At 41.8% G+C, this 25,573-nt stretch overlaps 1 protein-coding gene across 1 annotated transcript in view; it reads right to left on the reverse strand.

The window, feature by feature from the left end:
* The window catches only part of LOC137045560 (zinc finger protein 721-like), a 78,587-nt gene extending 55,313 nt beyond the window's left edge, over window positions 1–23,274 (reverse strand). The window contains exons 1-2 of the mRNA XM_067422267.1: window positions 23,135–23,274; window positions 21,685–21,796 (exon numbers count right to left, since the gene is read on the reverse strand). Of these exons, the coding sequence (XP_067278368.1) occupies window positions 21,685–21,736 (52 nt within the window). The 5' untranslated portion in view covers window positions 21,737–21,796; window positions 23,135–23,274. The remainder of the gene's footprint in view (window positions 1–21,684; window positions 21,797–23,134) is intronic.
* Window positions 23,275–25,573: the final 2,299 nt, after the last annotated feature.

Consider the following 25,573-nt stretch of genomic DNA (forward strand, 5'->3'; position numbering starts at 1 on the left):
ATTCAGGAGATGCGTCATAAGCCCCCTACCATATAACAGTGAAAACAGGGAAATCTGGAAAATATTCATCAATGGGGAAGTGGTCTCTCCTTTTCTAGAGTCTATGGTTCTTATTAAAAAAAAAAATATATAAAAATAAAACACACTGCTTTTGACTGAATAACTTTAAGGGTTAATCTATATTCATAAATTGAAGACTATGCAGTGATATTTTACATTTAACCAAACATTGATTTCTAGATTTTTTATTTTATTTAGATGTCTCTCACAGTGGACATACGATGACCATTTCAGACCCCTCCATGATTTCCAAGTGGGAGACCTTGCAAAATAGCTTATTTTCCTCACTGTGTGTGTGTGTGTGTGTGTGTGTGTGTGTGTGTGTGTGTGTGCTTGTTTTTGTGACATATCAGGACAAAAATGTGTATAATAACATGTGTATGACATAGGTATTACAGAAAATGGTGACATATCAGGACATTACCCCATGTCCCCACTTTTCAAAATGCTTATAAATCACACAGGATGAGTTTTTTTGAAAAAGTAAAAATGCAGAATGTTTCCTGTGATGGGTAGGTTTAGGGATAGGGGCAGTGTAAGGGGATAGAAAGTACGGTTTGTACAGTATAAAAACCATTACGCCTATGGAATGTCCCCACAATTCACAAAAACAAACGTACGTGTGTGTGTGTGTGTGTGTGTGTGTGTGTGTGTGTGTGTGTGTGTGTGTGTGTGTGTGTGTGTGTGTGTGTGTGTGTGTGTGTGTGTGTGTGTGTGTGTGTGTGTATGTATGTATGTATGTATGTATGTATGTATGTATGTATGTATATATATATATATATATATATATATATATATATATATATATATATCTGCTCTGTTCTCCCGTTCAAAGTTTTCATGTAGCCTAGTTTATCATATTATGTATATATTTTTTTGCACAGCAGTCTATTTTTATATGCAAAGTTTTTGATTAAAAAAAAACGAAATTGTATTTGAATGTATTGTGTGTTGTCCTTTTTTTAGGGATGCACGATATTGGATTTTTGCCGATATCCGATATGTTTCAGCTCATTTTGGCCGATGCCGATACCGATGCCGATGTATGTTTATTTTTTCCCTTTGTTTGGAAACACCACCATTTTGAGCAAAAACTATTTTTTTTCATTCTGGTTTCAGATTTCTGAGGTATCCTTACTAAAAGGATTCTTGTTGAAGATAAATAAATGTTAATAAAGTTCTTTTTATGATAAGAGTATATTAAAAGCTCTGAAAATAACAATAATAAAGTCAGTAATTTTTCACCCCAGATCCAGCTGTAACCTAAATATTGTATTTTTGGATTTAACGTTTGTGCACATGAAGTGGGGGTGGCATGACATCCATTGATGCTGTCTTTTAATTCTACAATTATTGTAGAGCTTGGATTATTTTTCATCATCCATTTCGTAAAATTTTATTACAGATTAATACACTGTATATAAAAGTATTTAATTTACAAGTGTCATGCTTGTGATTTATGACATCATTACTGATTTGTTTATTCAGAACAAGAAGTAACTTCAATTTATTTGTGTATTCTACTTTCCATTGTATTACTGTAACAACAGCGCACCCACTACATGTATAAATATATAGCGGTCTAGCTGGAGGGCACTAGGACCTGGAGGAGCTTCTGCTGCTGTGGAGGCTGCCGCACGCGCTAGAGAGTGGGACTGGGGAGACGCGATTGGGTTTGTTTTGGGCTAGTTTTGTTGTGAAAACGTGGCAAATCTGCTGCTGACGGTCACGTCCTTCTGTACGTGCATTCAGAAATTCAAGGCAGCATTTAAAAACAGTCAATATAAATCACTGTACATGCAATGTATTTTCTTGTTTTCACTTGAAGAAGGACCGCAGTGCTGACATGGTCTTATCGCTGTAGCACTCCTTGCACACGTGAGTTATTGCAGGCGCATATCAACACGTTATCATATCGGCCGATGTCGATTTTTATATTTTAAGCGTTTATCGGCCGATTCCGATGTCGTGCCGATAATATCGTGCATCCCTACTTTTTTTTTTTTTTTACATGCAGGCCAGGGAAACGAAACAAACAACCCCATGAATCTCTTTAATAATATTAATACAAATACGTTTTTTTTCCCCCCTGCGGGACGGGAGAAGACACTAAATCAATGCATCTCTATTATTGTGCGGGAATAAATTCTCAGAGTTTTGCGTGTGCGTTGCGTATTTTTTTCAGTACCTATGTTAACGGATGACAGCTTTCACACTGCACGCGGATGCGGTCCGTCAGTCCGTTCCAGGTGCGTTGCGTCTGCAGCAGTGCACGGATCGTTTTCGTACCAAGTATTTTTTGCTGCATTAAAGGGATAGAACATTGTTCGCATTAAAATAAACATGTACTGACGCGAAAATCTAGTAATTTCACCACAGATGCATATCATTTAAAATATACTCTTGTTTCAAAGTCAACACATGGCTTTTTTTCTCAAGTAAAGCAACAAAACGACACCTTAAAAAAAAAATGGCCATAATGGATAGCATTCGTACTTTCTTAGAGGTGAAAAGCAAAGTTCTTTTTGACCTGCAGGATTTATTTTAAAAGGGTGTAAAAACGAAAGAAAAAACGAGAGTCGGCTGTTTTTGAATAGACTATTGTAAGTTTCTAATTTAAAATGTTTGTGATTTAAGGCTACAAACTATGTTTAAATGTTTTGCCACTTGTGTGAGCTAAATCTAAAGTATATAAATATGAATAAATTAATTTAAAATGTTTAAATGTAGGCTACGTAACCTGACTTCCATGAAAGAGTAAACAAAGAGAATTGGAATTCTGACGAGGCATGTTCTGTAAAACTTTTGGATTTTAAATCAAAATAATGAATAAATGCTGTGTTTGTGGTGTGCAACAGCGGATCAGTTGCGGACTGCAAACGCAGCATATGTGTGAAAGCACTACAGGGCGTACGGATCCTGCAACGCAACATGCACCGCACACGCACTGCAGACGGAGTATGTGTGAAATGGGCGTAACACATACGTTGCTGGAGCGGGCAGTAATGGTCAGAAATTCAGCGGTCGTGGGCGGGAGCGGGATGAAGAAAACAGTCCCGTGCAGGGCTCTAGTTCCATGTTTACCACAGCACAGCTTGCTCGGAGCGTTTAATATGCTGTAAAACTTCAATTATGATTTACTTGTTTTTTTTAATAGGTAATACGTTGTCAAATATGTTTAAACTTAAATAGACTACCTATACAAGTAGCTATGTCTCTTTGTGTTGATTTGTCCTGTTATTGATGTAATGCAGGACATTTACAAAATGCACAACCAGATGAATGACGACAGCCCCTGTGTAAGGCTGAAAAAAACTAGTAGATGCCGAAATGTCTAAATGAGGAACATGGACTTTAAAGGAAATGAACATCTGAACTGTCCCTCACACACCACTGGAGACGCAAGTCTCACCTCACTATCAGCTAATCTACATCTTTCCCTGTTGACCCCCTCTCCCCCAATTCCTTTCCTCTCTCATGCTGAGATCACTGAAAATACACACAAAATCTCTCTCTTACAATGTCAGTCCACACGATACAATATTATACGGGTTTGATATCGTTTGAAATGTCTCAGTGCGACTGGTACAAAGATCTCATGCCCACAGAAGCCACCAGATGCCCACCAAAAGATAATCAATGTTTTAAGAGTTTAACGATATCTTATCTTAGTATGGTGGGTGTGGCTTTCAGCCATTTGGCCTTTGCATCAATACAAGTCTTGATTAATGCTAATTCCCATTGTGAACTCGTATTTACATTTGAAAGAGTTTGTGCATTTGTTTCTGGGTATTTAAGGAAATGTTGCAAAAAGCTCAGGGCTTGACACGTTAAACAGGTCAGCACGTAATGCTGGACGTTTCAAGATAGCCAGCATTATGTAATTTTCACAAGTCAGGTATACATTTCATTCTTTACTTCAGAGTATTTGATGTTATATATGGATTACCTTTGAATTAACTATGTAATTAGCTTTATACATTTACCTGACTGTTAATAAATTGTTACACTTTGATTGATTCTGACTTGCTCTTGAATTATTCAGGTTACGAACGGCATAATTTCAACAAAGGGTTAAACGGAATAATTAAATGTGTACTTTTAAAACTATTAAATATAAATGACCAAATGGCATTCTAACCTAAATTCTAAATTATGATTAAATGGAGTCGGATAACGAGGAATTGGAATAAAATCCCTTTTCCCCGCTGAAAAGACGAACGCCCAGCGACCTTCACCCGCCGATCGTTAGCCTCCCTTGGGATGATTTGGGTGGCCTTACACCCTGTGACAGCTGAATGATCTCACTTCAGAGTGACAGTGTAGATGATCTTCAAGAATACTTTAATATGGAAAACTCTTTCCACACTGAGAGCAGGTGAACGTTTTTTTCTCCAGTGTGAATTCTCATTTGTCTGTTGATTTATCTGCGAAACTCTTTCCACATTTAGAGCAGGTGAAAGACCCTTTCACTCCATATTCTCCTGCACTTTTCTGTGTGAAATTCTTTTCAGTCTCTGAAATTATGTTCTTCATTTGCGAAATGAGGTCTGAAACTGTTTCAAAACATTCACATCCCTAGGATCTAAAATTAAATTGTCACAATTCAATTAAAGGTAGGGTAGGTAGGAATTGGTTAAAAAAACATATTTTTTCCAAACTTGTGTAAACTTTCTTTATATATCAATACATAATTAAAATGTAAGTACTCTGAAAAAGAAAGTATACAAATTGAGTGTCTGTAGACCTCTCACGACTCTTTCCAAAGCCACGGCCCCCAAAATACATGAACGGCCGTTCAGCTGGAAGACGCATTATTTACCTCAGACGAGCGGTGTGTATGTAGTGACATGTCAGAATCACTTGTAATAAAAAAATCTAACTTTATCAGTATGAATATAAAGAAATAAGATGTCTTTTAATACTCACTATCAAGCTAGAATGGTAAAGTTTAAAATATTTTTTTGTTTGATTTGGTAACGAGCTAGTTATATTTACAAGGCAAAGAAAACGGATAGCATCATGTTTTTTTCAATAACATCAGTTATACTGTAATGAAGATGAATTTCGTGTAAGATTCATAACATATACAGTGTTTTGCATGTAAGAGTTTCCATGATGAAAGCATTGTTGATTAGTAGTAGCTAAAGCTAACTTAGTTCTAAAAAAAAGTTCCTGGACTAGCTTTTACCAAGGGGGTAATCTAGCGCTCGGAAAGCGTTCCACCCCTAGGGGCTGCCATTGCTAAACAAGCCATCACCTGCTGTTAGCATCCCATTGACTCCCATTCATTTTTGAGTCATTTTGACAGTGAATAACTTTACATCTGAGACGTTTAAAGACTCCATTTGTCCATTGTTTATTTCTAAAGAAACACGACAATGTATAAAAGGCTCCATTACCTTGTATCTTACACTATCGCCCCGCAGAAGCTGTTTTTGTAAAAATAGGCTAATGATTGCGTCATAACCAACGCGACCCTGTCGTACAGTTGAGAAATTACCGTATAGACCTGAGGAGACGCTCGCAGGCAATCTTTTACTGTCTATGAGACAGTCGGGGGGACGTGGAGACATGTCCTGGAGACTAGTCTGATAAAGTCAAGGGGGAAGAATGGGGAGAAGCCCATAGTGAGCCAAAAACAACGGGAGAAAATATTTAAACAACGTGATTCAGCTTTCTCTTTCCACATCTACTAGAAGACTCACAGCTGTCAGACAGGAGGCTCACGTCACCTCTACGTCGTCAAGCTCAGTCTGAGCCTGCGCAGTTCGCTCAGCCATCAGGAAGTGAGTGCCCCTAGGTTGACTTCATTCTTCGCCGTTGACGTCAATGGGAACGCTCGGTCCATTTCTTTTACTGTCTATGGCTTTTACACATGCATTTTGTTATCTAAAGTTGAATTTTGCGAAATTGAACAACAGCGATCAACTTGAGCTAAGCATATTGAGTATTTATCATCTCTACTAATGGCTAAGTGTATAATATTGTAACTTTATGCTAAGTAATGTTATGTCTATATTAGGCAGCTTCATGTGCTCTTGATACATGCTTCATGAAAACATAAACCAAAAAAATGTATAATCAAAATGAAAGATTACCTGTCCAGCAGAATACAGCCAGCAATGAGTCATTTTTCAGGTGCCTCAGTTCTCACCACCGTTGTAAAGCCATGCAGATATTTACTCGCATTTGATTTTTGTTTATCCAAAGACTTTCTGTGCATTGCCTTTTCTTGTACTGTCTTCCTTTTTTTGCATTGTTTGCCTTCGCTGACTGCAAAACCCTGCCCTGTGAATTTTGAATGCTCTTTCTCTGCCATTATTTTGCCTAGGTTTCTTGCCGCTTGAACTGCTCAAATCAAACGAGCGCGCGCATGTGGGCAGATCCTGTAGCGGAAGCTGTGGTCGCCATGGTAGCGAGAGAGAGTGACAGTCACCCAAGCGAATCATTTGTTTCGACCCGAATGAAAATAATGAGCGGAGTTTATTGCAGATTAAAAAGTCTAGAGTCACTTGGTTTTTATACTCTCCTTTTCAGAGTACTTACATTTTAATTATGTATTGACATATAAAGAAAGTTTAAACAAATTTGGACAAAAGTGTTTTAGATCAGTCCGTCCTACCCTACCTTTAAAGGAGGACAAATTATAAAAAAAAGAAGAAATTTAACACTTTACTAGCAATGGAATTAGTTAATGATTAATGCTATTAATTATTTATACACACCAATCAGGTGAAGTGAATAACACTGATTATCTCTTCATCATGACACCCGTTATGGGGTGGGATATATTAGGCAAGTGAACATTTTGTTCTCAGAGTTGATGTGTTATGCAGACTGGACGATTTTAGCCCCGGTTTTGACTCACCAACAGGTTATACGAAATTGCAGACAAATGCCCGAAATCATAGGCAAATCGGTGCTTGTGAACGTGAGTGACAATCACGCAGTGTGAAGGATCAAAGACGCGATCAGAGAGCATCGCCGACGCCCGTGAGATTTTTGGCATGCTAAATATCTGGACCTGTCGAACGATTCAAAGTCCTGTTGGCAATTCAAAGTCCTGTTGTGTGAAATGAGTTCTGACTGAAAATTACATTGGCGATGACCGACTGCCAATGAGAGAGTGAGATACAGCGCAGCGGGAGGTTCAGAGAGAAGTTACAGACAGAATATCAGTATTTTAATAGATACATTTACAATTCTATCAAACAGAAACAAAGCCCAAACATTTGCACGTCCAGCCGCAGCAGCAGATTACAAAATTATTTATTTACCTCAAACTCTTTTTGCAGAACACAAACCTTGCTCCTTCAGTCTCTCCAACAATTTCCACCGAAATAATCTTTTTCTCGACAAATCAGCACACAGACAATTTGAAGCAAACTTTTCATTTTTAAGAACAATTGCAAATCTTGCGTCCGGTCCGACGCACGTATGATCTCACGTTGTTTACGTGTCACGTCGCACATGTGATTGCTTGGGAATGTTGGGAAACGTAGTTTGTGCACCGGAGAGAGAGAGTTGTCAGCGATTGTTCCTCCTGAACAGTCATGCAATGTGAACCCCTCTGTCGCCGATCCATCGGTCAGTGTGAACACAGCAGTGATTGAATGCTACCCCGATAGTCATGCAGTGTGAAAAGAGCAGTGGCCCGACGAGTTTGAAAATCATGCAGTCTGAATTAGGTTTTAGCAAGTTTATGAAATGGTTTAGGATTTAAGCAAGTTTGACCAGGGCCAAATAGTGATGGCTAGACGACTGGGTCAGAGCACCTCCAAATCAGCAGCTTTTCTGGGGTGTTCCCGGTCTGCAGTGGTCAGTGTCTATCAAAAGTTGTTCAAGGAAGGAACAGTGGTGAACCGACGACAGGGTCATGGACAGCCAAGGCTCATTGATGCATGTGGGAAGCAAAGGCTGGCCTGTGTGGTCCGATCGACCAGACAAGCTACTGTAGCTCAAATTGCTCAACAAGTTAATACGGATTCTACTAAAAAAGTGTCAGAATACAGTGCATCACAGTTTGTTGCGTATGGGGATGCATATCCACAGACAAGTCAGGGTGCCCATGCTGACCATGGTCTATCACCGAAAGCAATAAGAGTGGGCATGAGAGCATCTGACCTGAACCACAGAGCAATGGAAGCAGGTGGCCTGGCAGTGTCATGCTTTAGGCAATGTTCTGATGGGAAGCATTGGGTCCTGCCATCCATGTGGATGTTACTTTGACACATATCACCTACCTAAGCATTATTGCAGACCATATGTCCAAACGTTATTCCCTGGTGGCTGTGGCCACTTTCATAAGGATAATGTACCCTGCCACAAAGCAAAATTCGTTCAGGAATGGTTTGAGGAGCACAACAACTTCATTGAGTTGAGTTTGAGGTGTTGACTTGGCCTCCAAATTCCCTAGATCTCAATGAAATCAAGTATCTGAGGGATGTGCTGAACAAACCATTCTGATCCTTGGATTCCCCACCTCACAACTTACAGGACTTGAAGGATGTGCTGCTAACATCTTGGTGCTAGATACAACCTCGGTTACCTCGGGTCAGGGCTGTTTTGGCAGCAAAAGGGGGACCAACACAATATTAGGAATCGAATAGGAATATAAATGTCATGCTGACCGGTAGGGCTGGGCGATATGACGAAATATATCGTCTGGACGATAGAAAATGTCTATCGTTTTATTTTAGGCTCTATCGCTTACGCAACGATAAGGCGTTTACAGCAGAATTTTACGTCAAGATGCACCTCACGCCACGGCATGCCCATGCACGCTGCAATACATAAACAAACATGGAGGAAGACGGTAGTAGACACGGTTCAGACCAGGGTAATAATTATGCCAGAGTGGTGCATAAGCGCGCAAAACAAACTTCTGACACAGACGCTGCAACGGGCTTTTACGCGTGGCACACCATAGCCATATATTGAAATATTTTAATGGCAGGTGTAGGGATGGCGAAAACTAAACATTTTCTTGACCGACCACCGAGCCTCATAAGCCGGTTGAAACCGGTTAGCCGATTAGTTAAAAAAATATGCTGCGCTATTTGAAATAACAGCCGCGAGCCGCGCTCCCTCTCTCTCTGTGTCTCTCTGTCTCTCTCTCACACACACATACACTCACTCGCCTCCCTTCCACTCACGTCACTTTTTTAAATCCCCCACAGCGTGAAACACGAGACCCGCAAACGCGCCGCCGTGGAGCTTGTTTGTAATCTGAGGACAATGGCTCCTTAGTTTCGAAATGGTTTGGGTACAAGGTGATCGCGTTGAAAATAAAGGCATTTGTCTAGCGTTATGAGCTCATTTGAAACATTGCCGCGGCTCATTTAAGAAAATGACAGCTCCGAAGAGACCCGCTTTAGTTCGAGGTAGTGCTAACAATAAAGAAAGACGATCAACATCAACGATCATGTGTTACCACTGAAATGTAGATATTAAAATATTTCCAAATGTAAGTCCATCTTAAGCGAAATGCACGCTTCATACTGTCGTCTGCCCTGGCTCTAACCTCGAGTGTTTAGCCTGTTTACTTTTTGCAAACCTTGTGAGCGCGTGCCAAATGTTTTTATTGGTTTATTAAGTAGCCTACACACAGGCGAGTTATGAAAAAATGAGTGCGAGGGATATGTTCACTTCACACAAAAATATTTTGGAATGAGATGGCTAATTGTAGTAGCGTTTAGTCCACTGTATAATAGCCTAATTTAGAGATCACTTTTTTTTTTACTGACAACTTTGATCGGTTAACGTTGATACGGTCAAACCATCGGTCAAACGGTCATCGGTTAACATCCCTAGGCAGGTGTTAACTTTACCAACGGTCTTGCTTGAATAAAAGGTTCTAAATAAAATAAAAATATAGTCCATACTACCTTTATTTGTTTTTTTATATCATTTCAAACTGCATTTCCACATTGCAATTTTGTATAGACTATTCATAAACTGAATTAACAGAAAAATTGCTATATCGTTATGTATATCGTTATCGGGATATCAAATGAGCTATATCGGGATATGAAATTTTGGCCATATCGCCCAGCCCTACTGACCGGTAGGGCTGTGCGATATTGAGGAAAAATGTGATATGCAATACCTTGTTAAATAATGCGATATTCGATATGTAATACTATATTGCTATTAGTATGAATAAAAAACAACAACAACAACTAAGAATATACATATATGCGGATAGCTCGAAATGCGCACGGATAACATGGCACTTGGCTTTAGAAAGTGGCGTGTATGTTTACGCAAAGTCATGATGTCATGTTGCAAGATGCTAGATCTTATTTTGAAGATTCTGTTTGAGAAAAACTAACTAGCGAATGTTGAACACATTAATCTGGATGTTGACAGCTAGCAGTTCAGCAGAAGAGGTGAAGAAGAAGAAAGGGTAGGGCTGGGACAACGCGTCGACGTCATCGATGATCGAAATATGCGCGTCGATTCGTCAGACTCAAAATAAAGATGGCGGCGCCGGAGAGTAGTAGCAACCATAGATGTACATAATAAAGTATATTATGTAATTAAAGGGGTACTTCAGCGCTGGGAAGATGAATCTGTATTTAAACTGGGTCATGAATGCAGTAGAAATGTGAAATTATTTTTGAATTTGGTGTCTTCTAGACTGAGAAAAGACAGAAAATGTATTTTTGTCCCATGGGGATGAAAGACTACAATGCCCAGAATGCTTCGCTGCCCTGTGAGGCCATTCCCAACACCACCAACTTCATTACTGTGACTGAGTTAGAGAAGACACTACAATTAAAAACTGAACGTGTCTGTTCAATATAATGAGTGAGTCACCACGCGAGTGTCACAGCCCTGAGCACTGACTGCACGAGTGATGAGAGCTGAGGTAATCACGACTACATTCGCGGCATACATTCACACAGGAGTTCAGTCTGGCACGCGTTTCAGTTCATGCCTTTGCAAGCTTAACTTTCATAGAAATGAATTTGAGATGTTAAAAGACTTACATTGCTCACCATAGCTCCGTTTAAATGATCCTGTCTGCAAACTGAGCTCTCCCTGCTAGCTGAGTGTAATCTCCCATCCCCCATGCGCAGATTCAAAACATGCGGAAATGGCTCCCTCTGCTGGCTGTAGTCTTTATCCTCTGGGCAAACATTCCTCCTATGATGCAAAAATCGTCATTTTGCATCATAGGAGGAATTTTTCCAGAAATAAAATGCATAAATCTCTCGTCTCAGGGAGATATGAGGGGGGAAAGCACAATAATTTGAATATTCTCCAGGGTTTCTACTGATACAAAGCCATATGCTAATCGCTGAAGTAACCCTTTAAGTATATTATTTATTATGTATATCTATGGTAGCAACACAAGTGGCTCCTCAGACTTTCAGAAGTGCAAGGCTTGCGGGTTGGCCACAGTCTATGGGGTTGGCGCGTGGTGCGCACGGAGCATCACAGGCATGCGCGCACGCGTTTTGTTGTCACGGCTACATAAACAAATTTCTGCACACAGGAAGACAGAGGTTTTGGTAATATTTGATGTATTTTAATCACAAAAACAAACGTTTGCATCAAGTGAAAGCATCGGACACATTGGCTACGTTACCTACATAGTGGCTCAGTGGTTCATGTAGGTTGTCTACAAACCAGAAGGTTGGTGGTTCAATCCCCGGTTCCACCTGACCAAGTGTCGAGGTGTCCATGAGCAAGACACCTAACCCCAGCTGCTCCCGACGAGCTGGATGGCGCCTTACATGGCTGACATCGCCGTCGATGTATAAAAGGGTGAATGTGAGGCAAAAATGTAAAGCGCTTTGGATAAAAGCACTATATAAATGCAGTCCATTTTTTTTTTTGCAGTCCATAATAAGCTGTTTTAAATTTAAAATGTTTAATGTCTAATCGCGCTGATGTGACCGAGGGTATCCATCCTCTAAGTGAGCAGTTTCATCCCAGGACTATTCGGGTTTTAAACGGAATATTGACGCCCGTAATGCACTCTACATGTAACTGTTTTCACTGTCATGCCGCGGATGCGCGTGGCGTTTCTGTTGCGGGTCAGCCACGGGGCTGTGTGGCGTTTTCTCTGCCTCTGCACACTAGAAGCGTGTCTGACGCGGCGCTGCTGCTGCTATTGATGCGGAGGGAAGCCCTATTCCTAATGTTAAACATAAATAGCCTACTGATACAGCAAAGAAAACGTCGGGAGTAGCCACATATCTATGGTATTGATGCCAAAATAGGCTACAGAACATTTTGTTCTGTATTGACAGGTTTAATATGTCAAAATCAATAATTGACGTTTTTTATTATTACAATTAGGCCTATATCTGCATTTATGTAAACCTACAGACTTTCAAACATGCAAATGTAATTTAATAATATGTATTCGTGTCAAAATGATCTATTAACATCTTTTCCTATTCTATTTTGCCTGGAGACGCTCCCAACACACGTGAAAAATAGGCTGTGGCAAGGGGGGCGTGGTTCAGCGAGGTCTGCAGCGGGAAAGAGGGCTGCGGGACGAGCGGTAAGTGAGTGGGTTGGACGCAGATTAATAACACCTGTCTCTTGTTCTAGTAATGAGCGCGGAGACGGGATAAAACACCAGCGGAACCAGAGACCAGAGAGAGAGAAAGTCAGGACGGTTGTTGCCAAACCCATACAGAGACTGAGTTGCCGGAAGCCGGAAGTGCCGACCCGGAAGTGATCGCTATTGTTTTGAGTCTGAGAGAAGCCACACTATTGAGTGTGTTTGACTATTGAGTTACAAAATAAAAGAGCAACAACCGTCTAGCCGACCCCCGTGTCCTCTTCCTTCCTCACATTCACGAACTTTGCTACACTGGTGCCGAAACCCGGGAAGGAAGTAGGACCGTGCCGCCGCCATGACAACGCCCTCCGCCACGCCATTTGCGGATGTCATCAACTCCCTCGCGGTCCTCCACCAAGAACACCACCAGGCGTTGCGGGGCGGCGGGTAGGCCTGGGCTGGCCTGCTGGCGGTGCGGCGATCCGGATCATTTTGTGGACCGATGTCCGATGATGGACATCGGAACAATGATCCGGATCCCGGACGTCCAGCGGACCACCCCCGATCAAGCAGGAGAGTACCAAATTCCTGTGAGTATCAAGGGGGGTACATATCAGGCCTTGGTGGATTCAGGATGTAACCAAACCTCGATCCATCAAAGCCTGATGCAGCCTGGGGCATTGGATACAAGCCGCGTGGTTAAGGTGCGGTGTGTGCACGGGGATGTGGTGGAATACCCGGTTGTCCCGGTCACGATACAATTTCGGGGGAAAAAGCATAGTGTAGAGGTGGCGGTTAGTCCACACCTCCGGCATCCGCTAATTCTGGGGACAAATTGGCCCGCCTTTTCGGCGTTATTGGGGTCGTTATGCGCGGATGCCGCTTGGGAGAAAAAGGCTCGGAGGGGGGCGGCGCGAGTGCAGCTTGGGGAGACTGAGACGGGACCCTTGAGGACAGCTTCAGCGGAACCGAGCGGGGTCGAGAGACTGATTCTCTCGGACCGCGATGACTTTCCGCTGGAGCAGTCACAAGATGAGACCCTCAAAAATGCCTTCCAACAGGTCCGATCGATTGACGGTCAGTCTCTCCAACCTGCCTTGCCTGTCTCGTATCCATATTTTGCCATAATTAAGGACCGGTTGTATCGAGTGACCCAAGACACTCAGACAAAGCTAGATACAACCCAGCTGTTAGTACCAAAGAGCCGCCGGGAAATGCTTTTCCAGGCGGCTCATTCTAACCCAATGGCGGGCCACCTGGGACAGGCGGCCACGCTGAATCGTTTAATGACCCGATTTTTTTGGCCAGGCATTCATGACAATGTGCGCAGGTGGTGCGCGTCTTGTCCGGAATGTCAGTTGGTGAATCCACTGGCCGCCCCAAAAGCGCCATTGCGCCCCCTTCCATTAATGCAGGTCCCCTTCGAGAGAATTGCGATGGACCTCATCGGGCCATTAGAGCGATCCGCACGCGGACATCGTTTTGCGCTAGTTATCGTGGACTACGCAACACGATATCCGGAAGCAGTGGCTCTCCGCAACATCTCGGCGAAGAGTGTTGCGGACGCACTGTTTCGTTTAATCTCCCGGGTGGGGATTCCGAAGGAAATCCTCACTGATCAAGGCACGGCGTTTATGTCACGCACGTTAAGCGAATTGTACGGATTATTGGGCATTAAATCCATTCGAACCAGCGTCTATCACCCACAAACAGACGGCTTGGTCGAACGATTTAATCGCACTCTTAAATCCATGATCCGTAAATTCGTACAGGAAGACGCCAAAAATTGGGATCGGTGGTTAGAACCCCTCTTATTTGCGGTGCGCGAGGTCCCGCAAGCCTCCACGGGGTTTTCCCCCTTCGAGCTTCTCTACGGTCGGCAGCCACGGGGGGTGCTGGACGTCCTACGAGAAACTTGGGAGGAGGGGCCTTCGTTGGCCAAAAACGAAATTCAGTACGTCATGGACTTGCGAACAAAACTCCACACATTGGGGCGGCTATCTAGGGAAAATTTGTTGCAAGCCCAGGACCGCCAGAGCCGGTCATATAACAGGGGTACTAAACTACGCAAATTCACACCGGGAGAGAAAGTGCTCGTTCTACTCCCAACGTCGAGCTCAAAATTAATGTCAAAGTGGCAGGGGCCGTTTGAGGTCGCACGGCAGATAGGAGAGCTCGATTATGAAGTGATACGATCCGATAGGAACGGGGCACGTCAAATATACCACCTCAATCTGCTAAAAAAATGGAATGAGGTGGAATCGGTGTTGTTGGCAACGGTGATCGGGGGAGAGGATGATCTCGGGCCAGAGGCGAGCATTAAAGCACAATCAGTCGCGTTGGCCCCTGGGGGAGATCACCTCTCACCGTTACAACTCGCTGATTTATCGAAATTGCAGGCGGAATTCGCGGACGTGTTCTCGCCCCTACCGGGACGTACCGACTTGATTCAGCACCATATCGAGACCGAGCCGGGCGTGGTAGTTCGCAGCCGGCCGTATCGCTTGCCTGAGCACAAGAAAAAAGTAGTTCAGGACGAATTAGGCGCAATGCTCGACATGGGAGTAATCGAGGAGTCCAACAGTGACTGGGCGAGCCCGATAGTTTTGGTCCCCAAGACAGACGGCTCGGTCAGGTTCTGTGTGGACTACCGCAAGGTGAACGCTGTGTCGAAGTTCGACGCGTATCCAATGCCGCGGGTTGACGAGTTGCTTGATCGGTTAGGCACGGCTCGATTTTATTCGACACTGGACTTAACAAAGGGCTATTGGCAGATCCCCTTGTCTCCATTGTCCAAAGAAAAAACAGCTTTCACCACGCCGTTTGGATTACACCAATTTGTCACGCTTCCTTTCGGCTTGTTCGGGGCACCCGCAACCTTCCAGCGACTCATGGATAGGATTTTGCGTCCCCATGCTGCATATGCTGCTGCGTACCTGGATGACATAGTGATTTATAGTCACGATTGGCAGCGGCATATGCAGCATGTGAGGGCGGTCCTGAGGTCGCTGAGGAGAGCGGGGCTCACGGCCAATCCGAAGAAGTGTGCGATTGGGCGGGTGGAAGTAAGGTATCTGGGCTTCCACTTGGGTCATGGGCAGGTGCGTCCCCAAATTGATAAGACTGCCGCAATTGCAACCTGTCCGAGGCCCAAGACCAAAAAGGAGGTAAGACAGTTCTTGGGGCTGGCGGGATATTATAGACGGTTTATACCAAATTATTCGGACCTCACCAGCCCTTTGACTGATCTTACTAGAAAGGGGCTACCAGATACGGTCCAGTGGACGGAGCCGTGTCAACAGGCTTTTACCCAAGTAAAGGCTGCTCTATGTGGCGGGCCGCTCTTACACTCCCCTGACTTTTCTCTCCCTTTCTTGTTGCAGACTGACGCGTCGGACAGGGGGCTGGGCGCAGTCCTGGCCCAGGAGGTGGAGGGGGGAGAGCGGCCGGTGCTGTACATTAGCCGTAAGCTCTCCAAGAGGGAAGCTAAGTACAGCACCATAGAAAAGGAGTGTTTGGCCATCAGATGGGCCGTTCTCACTCTCCGCTATTACCTCCTGGGGCGGGAGTTCACTCTCTGTTCGGACCACGCTCCTCTCCAATGGCTCCACCGCATGAAGGATACCAACGCGCGGATCACCCGTTGGTATCTGGCTCTTCAGCCGTTTAAGTTCAAGGTGGTCCACAGGCCGGGTGCTCAGATGGCTGTGGCCGATTTCCTCTCCAGAAATGGGACTATTGAGTTACAAAATAAAAGAGCAACAACCGTCTAGCCGACCCCCGTGTCCTCTTCCTTCCTCACATTCACGAACTTTGCTACATAGGCGCTCTTCTATTTCTAGCATGCACGCGTTTTCCGCGCGTCACAGTCAGTGTGCAAACTCCAACTTGTTAACATGTGAGCCGAAACAAAAACGGACACGCCACGCAGCCGAGACGCTCACGCTTGCAGTGTGTCCCCGATTGATTAACCAACTTGTTGATATTTAATCGATGGGCATAGCCTGTAGGCTGAGTTGCATACACAGAAAAATCGTATAATACGTTTCTTTGTTGTAGGTTAATACTTATTTATTTGTGTGTGTGAGTGTGTGTGTGTGTGTGTGTGTGTGCGTGTGTGTGTGTAGCCTACTTTATGTTTTCAAGGTTTTATTGAATGCATTGCTCTTGTATAGTCTTACTTTGGAATTTTAAGAGCAATAAACATATATTGCAACGTTAAGGAATTCGTTTTTTCATTCAGATAATTAAATCAACATGTATAAATTGCTATTAGGCAATTAATGGGGAGATAATCGGTAATCGAATCGTAACCGAATCGGACAGGGAAAATTAATCGTTAGATTAATCGATGCATCGAAAAAATAATCGCTAGATTAATCGTTTAAAAAATAATCGTTTATCCCAGCCCTAAGAAAGGGGCATTCCAGTCTGCAAAAACAGTAACCCCCACCAGCACGATAACGCCCATTTGGGGCCGCAGTTGGATGATATTGCCGGAGGTTGACGTCACGCAGCCTAAATGTCACCATTTTGCCAGACATTTGGAGTAACTGTAGCATTGGGATGTATATATTTTTTTTAAATCAGTCTGTTTAAACCTTACCATTTCAACATGATGGACAGCTGATGTGTGCCAGGATGTCAGAACAGACAGGGAAAAGCAAATGAGAAAAACTACTTTTGCCTCACATAATGATAAAAATAAGTTCTCATTAAATACGATAGGCTACTTAATAGCGAAAAACATAAGTGCTTTTATATATAAATAATATCCAGAAAGGATAGTTGAAACTAAACTAAGGGTGCTTTCACATCTCTAGTTCGGTTCATTTGGTCCGAACCAAGGGCAAACAATTATACATTGTTGCATTTTTCAGCTTTTTTGGTTCCTTTTCACATCATACTGATTGCTTTGGTCCGAACCAGTTGAAACGAACCAAATCGCAAGCATGTGACAACATCCACATCACTCATTGGCCATGGCGTATTTCCTAAACTGCTTTTTGATTGGTCAGAATTTATGTGTGGGAAAATTCCAGCAGAAGAGGCAAAGCCAGCAAACTATAATAACACTATGGAGAGACGACTGCGCGGGCTAATTTTGTCCCTGGCCATAATCTACTACACTGTGTGTATTTACCACAGTATGCAAATACCTTTCTATAATGAAGCACGGATGCGACGTGAAAACAACGTTCTAATGCACTGCAGACGGCGAACGCGCGTCGCTCATCACTTCAAGCGGAGGCGTGCATTAATTATTAACTCTTGACATGCTCATCTTCCCGAAAATATTGCCAACGATCTATCAGGTAATAATATCATGCACACAATGTCAGCGCAGCTAACTACGGCAGCTGGTTCAGTCCAAAAATGATCAGTACTTTTGCGGTTGGTTCTGTTCGAGGTCGGATCACGTTCTCACCACAAACAAACCGCTCCAGAGTTCGTTTGAAAGTGCACCGAGACCACCTCTTCAAGGAGGTCTCGGTACGCTTGTTTGGTCCGCTTTTGGTGCGCACCTGAGTGCGATTGCTGCTTTCAGACCTGACCAAACGAACCGCACCAAAGAGGGAAACGAACTCTAGTACGATTCAACCGAACTAAATGAGGCAGGTGTGAAAGCACCCTAAGAATCAATAAATAAATACTGAAACAAAAAAAATAAGAAATTACATTTATTTTTATGACTGATTATATTTGGCATGCACAATGTGGACCTATGGAACAGATGCACACAGTGGCACACTGTTTTGGATGAGTTCGTAACTGCTAACATAATGTTAATCTATTTACATGTTTTCTCTCTTAAAATGTAGACGGTGAACATTTAAAAAAACTTTAATCAAATATATAAGCAAAATGGAAGTAACGTGGGCAGTCCCTCACGGACGACTGCACGATCACGCACGCACACTAAAACAAAGTCCAGGACTGGGTCCTCTCTCGTCCTTTACTGGTGTCGCTCTTCCTTATATGCCTCCGAGCTCCCTCATGATAAGACTCGAGACCGGCGTGCCTCGCAGGTGACAGTCATTCTCAACCTCGCCCGCTGCCTCCACGTCTCTCTCTCTCTCTCTCTCAACTCGACTACCTCGCTACACCGTTTCTTAATTGATGCTGATGTGAAAAGCACCCCGGATGATTTATAGAGATCTGTTATGTTTAATCTATTAAGTTTTGCTATGTACAAGTCTATGTGTTTTGAATTAAAGTGTGGAAAGAACTGTGTTGCCTTGAAACTCATTCTGGCGCCGGCTGTTGCTGCCTGCCAAAATGGCGTCATAAACAGATTGGGTCACATGACCTCCAGAGCTCTATAGCACTACAAAAATATGCTACAACTTCTGTAAAATAACAATAAAAAAAAGTTTCCTTCCCGTCTTACAGAGGTAGCTATACAAAACGGCAATTGTGGTGTTCTGTTTTTGGGTGTAATAATGAACACAGCAGTCATTCTGTTGTTCCTAAATCCAAACCACTGAAGACGCAGTGGCTGAATTTTGTTTTCATCGATGCTTTTATGTCTGCGCGAACCGCAAAGCATTTCTCACCAGACTGCTTTATAACCAAGAGTTAGTATGAAGCAGGTTTTGCTAAGAAGAATAAAGGATTCATATCTGTACCAGCTGTTTGTGTTCCACACCTCCGGAAGAAGTGAGTGTAGTTTGAAACGCGTGCACACTTCACGATGAACTGCAGCTAAAGTCTACAGGGTAAATAAAATTACGGCATGCTATATGTATGACGCTCTCAATATAATTCATCATCCCACGTTTATATTGAACAACGCGTTATGGTTACAAACTGTGTATGCTGTTAACTTTTAAAGTTAACGTGGTAACACTAAGCTTAATTATGTAGATGGTTTATAGATGGTCTGTTATTGTAAAAAAAAAATTGTGTTTTAACAGTTATTACAATAAATAAATAACGTTACGCATTACTGACAAACCGACATTAACAGAAAAAAAAGGTTTTATAGGCATTAGGTGTAACATCAATCAGTCAATGAACTAACATATACATCAGTAAACGCATAGCATTCGCGCTAACATTACCCTGCCAGTATATAAAGACAGATCAAAGTGACATTACGTTAACCAACCATTCAGAAATGTTCTGTTTAGCCTTAAATGTAGGGCTGGGCAAAAAAATCGATTTCTCGATTAATCGGTTTTTAAAATCTGGTCGATTCAGAATCGATTCTCAAAGGCCACAAATCTATTTTTTTCAATATTTATTTCCACTAACATTGAGCATAAGCTTAACGTAAATCTAATTATTAGTCTTCTCCAGATGTCACCCATTTGCCTTGCGTGATCTTACAAAGGAGCGAGAGGCGCACATCATTTATCCATTCAGTGTTTAAATGGAGGCTTCCGGTGCGTTGTCGCCTTTATAATGCTGAGGTGAAATGCTGTAGTAATACTAAAAATCTGCGGAACCATTTGATGTGACAACACACACAGCCGAGCACACAACCGCTAAAAATATATCACAACTTACACGCGAATGCTTGCCTTGCATTAGGATCAAACTTGAGCAGTCACTTAAGCATGTACGTTAGCCATTATAGACATATTCAAATTATAGCCCATATACAGCACAGGATCAATGATTTAAACCCTAATAGCTTATATTATAAACAGATTTCCTCAAATAATAGTTAGTACACAGTCAACTTAAGTCAGCACGTTAAGGTATTGTTGTCTGTAACCACGACAACTACTCAACCATAGACTAAAAAAATAATGAACGCATTTCTCATGTATGAAAAGTAAATGCACACATGAGCGGCAAAATCGCTAGAAAAGCTTGTCGTGTACTGAAAATTGCTATTAAAAATCATCCAATATCCTAGCTTTTTATGTTTTGGAATAAATATATCAAAACATCCATAAAATACTTCTCAGATAATTTTTTTTAAATAAAGTTGCATCAAAATTGTATTTAACAATTGTATGGATTTGAAATATAGAGATGCGTTCTGTTTTAATGCACTCAGGTGTACCTAAATTAAAAAGGTTAAGATACATGATTGTGGCTCTTCATTTCTTTTTAATTACCCATTTATGTTCACTGTTCTTTTTTTATAAATACCTATAGTATTTGTATTAAATCTATATTCATTTGAGTTGAATCGAGAATCGAATCAAAAATCGAATCGAGATCGAATCGATTTGAGGACTTGTGAATCGAAATCGAACATCTGAATCGATACCCAGCCCTACTTAAATGTCGAATTTCGTTGGAGCTGTCGTCTTGTCCCGGTCCGACTCCGGTTCAAATTGATAAACTTGCACAGCACAGATCTCCTCAGACCGTCAGAAACTCATGTAGCCATTCTTTCGCCACTACTGTTGTCTGTGGCAACACACCTTATGCAGCCCCACAGAACAGAGGGGCGGGGTCATTTGTCATTTAAAACTGTACACTGAAATGGCTTTGTGAAAACAGCTGTTTTTGACCAGGTAAAATGAGTGTTTTCTTACAATACTAATGAGAATTTTCAATTAAAGTATATTACAAAGTTTTCATTTGACACATAAGAATCATATTAACTTGTGTAAAAATGGCATTATATGACCCCTTTAAGTCCACTATGGTTTTGGTCACCACTACAATTGGCTGTCCCTTCAAATAATGCCCTATTTGAGCATATAGAGAGCGATTTTGGATTAAGCCTACAACCGCGTAGCCTACTGGCAGGGTTTGCAGCTTTTCGATGATGTTCACGTCGCGTAATTACGTCACTTCATAATGTTCCCATGGTACTTGGGGGAAATGGCTGCTCTTGTGTGAAGTAAACACAACATTTTTAACTTTCTGCTAAGATATATGTGACCTTTATGTGAGGGATTATGAAATGAAGCCCTGGATGTTTTGGCCGTTGAAATCGACAAATTTATGCGGCTAAAGTGCGGCAGCGGTATATTTTAAAAAATGTGCCCCCTGCATAAATATGCAGACTTTGGCTGATTATGCATTGAATTCTGCGATCACAATCGCGTTTTGGGACTGGAGGGACTGATTAATACATTAAAACAGCGTGTATGCTTCAAATATTAAAGAGAATTAAGGAAAACACCAACCTATCTGTTCATCTACATCTTCATCTTTTAAGGATTCTTCCTTAAACTCCATCTTTACAAATAGTATGTCTGTAGTTTCTCCTGGAGAAATTCCTCCTGCTTGCTGCTCCTCCTGTGGAAAGATGGGAATATATAATAATAATAATAATAATAATCAGGTGCAAATGTTTGACCCTAACAGTAGAACAATGTGGAGATACTTTTAAATGATAACATTTTATAAATAAGTTCAACATATGCAGGATGATGATGATGCAACAGGCAATTGGTTATTATAGGAAATAAATGGAAACATTTGCTCATATAGTTGAGGGGTATTTAAAAGAGGGGTGGCCCCTACCAGGATAAGAAGCCCACAGATATACTTTTACAGAATGTACTAATTATTGTTTTTCTACAATTCTTAATAAATTAAAATAAAACTCATTTATTTCCGGTTTTGTATATTTTCAATGTGCAGTAGTCAAAGTTGACTAAACACCACCTAAAATGAGTGTCTGCAAGAAGATTTAAAAACCCATACATTTTCAGAGAGTAAATAATTTTCCAAACTCAAATGGAACAAGAAATTTTAAATCGATCCGAGAATCTTCTTTAAATAAAAATTATAATAATAATAGTGGCTTTCGCACAGGGTAGTTCTAGGAACTTAGTTATAAGAGCTAAGCATCAGGGTGGTTCCCCGAGAACTAAATGTTCCCCTGGGGTCATTTTCCTGGTTACATTTGCTCCGCCAGTAGGAACTCTAAAGTGAAGCAAGTCACACGTTGTGACTTATTTTTACGGCGCTCACATTCTCCATCTTGATTATTTTACAATATTTTGAACAGGCTTGTCTAATGTGGTATTGGATAAAACAGTTATACAAAGAAAGTAGACAATGAAAAAGTATTATATGGAAAAGTACAAGTGTATGCCATGTGGTTGATGTCCAATGCCACTAGCGAAGCAGAAATACATAATTACCGGTATGTTTTGCTTGCTCCCCTCAAAGTTGCGTTGGATTGTTTCCTTAGCACAAAGGTTAAGAAGTCCATCTGACACTGTTTTCCATGTTAGTTACTTAATATAGGCTGTGTGCACAGCTTTTTAAAAACAGTGGCTGATATTTTGCTTGCATTCGACCAGTCAGTGTACACTTTCTTCACTGGTATTTCCTATTGTGCATTGTTAGACCCTACTCTGAGGTAACGCTAACGTTAGTCGTGTTTCGCCTCTCACAACGTAAACATGCTCTAAATACACCGCTTAAGTAATATAAGTGGATTTTTTTTCACACAACGGAAACAACTCACAAGCTTCAAAAAAGATTCTGTGAAAACCGGTCAGTAAGTTAACGAGTTCACTTTAGAAAAGCGTAATGAACAACATCATTCGGTTAATTTCTAAAAACGAACCGACTCGTTTGGATTTAGATTTCTCCTTATAATTGATACATAGATGTACTCACAGTGGGAAAAGATCAGATATAGAGCAGAGGGAAACGGCTGTGTCCACTTCTCATGTTTATCTTCCTCCCATTGCTCACTCTCTTTCTTCTTCTCCTAGACTCGGATCTGTGTCGTTGCTTCGGTTGCTCGAGCGCCTCAACTGGCGAGTTGGGTATAAACCTGGTATAAACGGTGGTCGGAGCCAGCTGCAAATGGGTGGGTCAGCAGCAAGTGGGTGGAGCTTTAGCCGCAAGTGGGCTGTACAAACTTCCAGAGGATTTTGATTGGTTTATTGAGTAACCTGTGTATAGCTATTGGTTGGTGGCGGTAAGGTAAGTTTTGTTGCGATCCATCAGAAAACAAAGAAAGAAGAAAACACTTTCACGTGTTCATCATATTTTTTTACGGTCTATGGTTCATCATCGTTAAATTGAAGCGGTAGCCTAAGCTTGTTGTTAATTTTTTTAGTTTAGTAAAAATGCATTATAAGTTGTGAAAAAGTACATATAATGGTGTTTGTACACAGTTTTTAGTCTTTAAAAAGAATAAGGGTAAAGTGTATCCAAATTATTTCTGTAGTTTTAGTAGCACACACAAATGACAAAATGTGTAACATCCATTTCTACAATTTGCTCTCTGTGGCAAGGGGGGCGTGGTTCAGCGAGGTCTGCAGCGGGAGAGAGAGCCGCGGGACGAGCGGTAAGTGAGTGGGTTGGAAGCAGATTAATAACACCTGTCTCTCGTTCCAGTAATGAGCGCGGAGAGGGGATAAAACCTCGGTGGAACCGGAGACCGAGGAGAGAGAGAGGGACTGCTGACGCGACACACACACCCACCAAGGGGGTAATCTAGCGCTCGGAAAGCGTTCCACCCCTAGGGGCTGCCATTAGGCTTGTTTGAGATGCGCCTTGCCTCGCCTGAAATAAAGGCGAGACTAGGCGGCTGCAGTGAGGGGAGGAGTGAAAAAAGAGCAGGCAAGCCGGACAGTTCTTTCTTCTTGTAGTGGATCAGACACCTGCGAGATCAGTTGCGGATATCGCGGGATTCACACTCGCAGAGCTGCCAACTTTTCAAAAAAACTTACCCTGCGTCCCAATTCGCATACTATCCATCCTAAATAGTATTCGAAAATAGAATTAGTATGTCCCAAATCATAGTATGTTGAAAAGAGTATTCCAAAGATTCCCGGATGGTTTACTATTTCCGGTCCGAATTCACAGTATGGATCGATGGGCACTCTAACGGCTGATATTGCCCACAACCCACTGCGAGTTGGACGAGGATTCGATTAGAACTACAAACGCGGATAAAAAGCGTTACAAAAACTACAAACATGACGGATGTGCGAGTTCGATGGTTAAGTAGAGAAGTTTAGATAAAGGGGTTTGACTGACCCTATCAATATTTAACCTGACAAAAATATATTTATTCAGTGTTGTCCATATTATAGTTCACATGCAGCAGCATTGTGAACTTTTGTAATGACATGTTTGGCCATTAACTTTTAAATGCATCATTATATTTAAACTGCAAACACACGAGGAGAGTCTCTGCATTAAAGACCCACAAATGGCAGATCAACGAGCGGCTACATTTCTCTCCGATACGGTAGGAGATTAAACTGAATGTGTAGGATTTGAACTGTGACGAATCTGACGATGATTGACAGAGCAGATAAACGGTGACGGGATCCACCGACAGAGTCCGTTAAAGATGGGGAAGTAGTATGTCCCGAAGCTTGCATACTTTTCTGCTACACACTCAAAAGTATATACTTTTTCTTCACAAAAAGAGTACATACTTTTAGGACGTAGTATAAGTAGGCGAATTGGGACGCAGCATTAGAGTGAGATTTAGTGGTGCCAACCAAAATGTTGCCGTACAAAGCAGAAATTGCTAAAATAAATAATAATAATAGCGCTCTCTATTTATGCATCAGCATTTGAATGGGGTACTATTGTTTGTTTGTTTTTTGCATCTATATGACGGTTTGTATATACATCCTATAGACACACACAATTTTAAAGCACTAGAGACAGTGACGTAACTTAGTAATGACGGGCCCAGTGAGGCCAGTGAGGGTATGACAAAAATGGTAACACTTTAGTTTAGGGTCCAATTCTATATTGCGATATTGGCTGTTTATTGCTACTTATAAATCAAATATTAAGGCCTTATTCTGTATAAGACCTACATTCCTTAATCATAATAAAGGCACGGTTTTATAATCACTGAGATTCCTAATGAGAGTTAGTTAGGGGGGTTCGGGGGCATGCACCCCCGAGAAAATTTTGATTTCTATGATCTACATATGTGCATTTTAAAATGTTCTGAAGACCAAAAAAATTTGATAAAAATAGCTTAAAAACCATGTCAGGGACAATTTTCGTCAGTGAAGAAAGTAAATCTGGTTAACTGATATTTATGTTTTATGAATCATTTTCGCAGACACATTAATT

The sequence above is a fragment of the Pseudorasbora parva genome, chromosome 17, assembly GCF_024679245.1.
Source record: "Pseudorasbora parva isolate DD20220531a chromosome 17, ASM2467924v1, whole genome shotgun sequence".
Classification (NCBI taxonomy): Eukaryota; Metazoa; Chordata; class Actinopteri; order Cypriniformes; family Gobionidae; genus Pseudorasbora; species Pseudorasbora parva.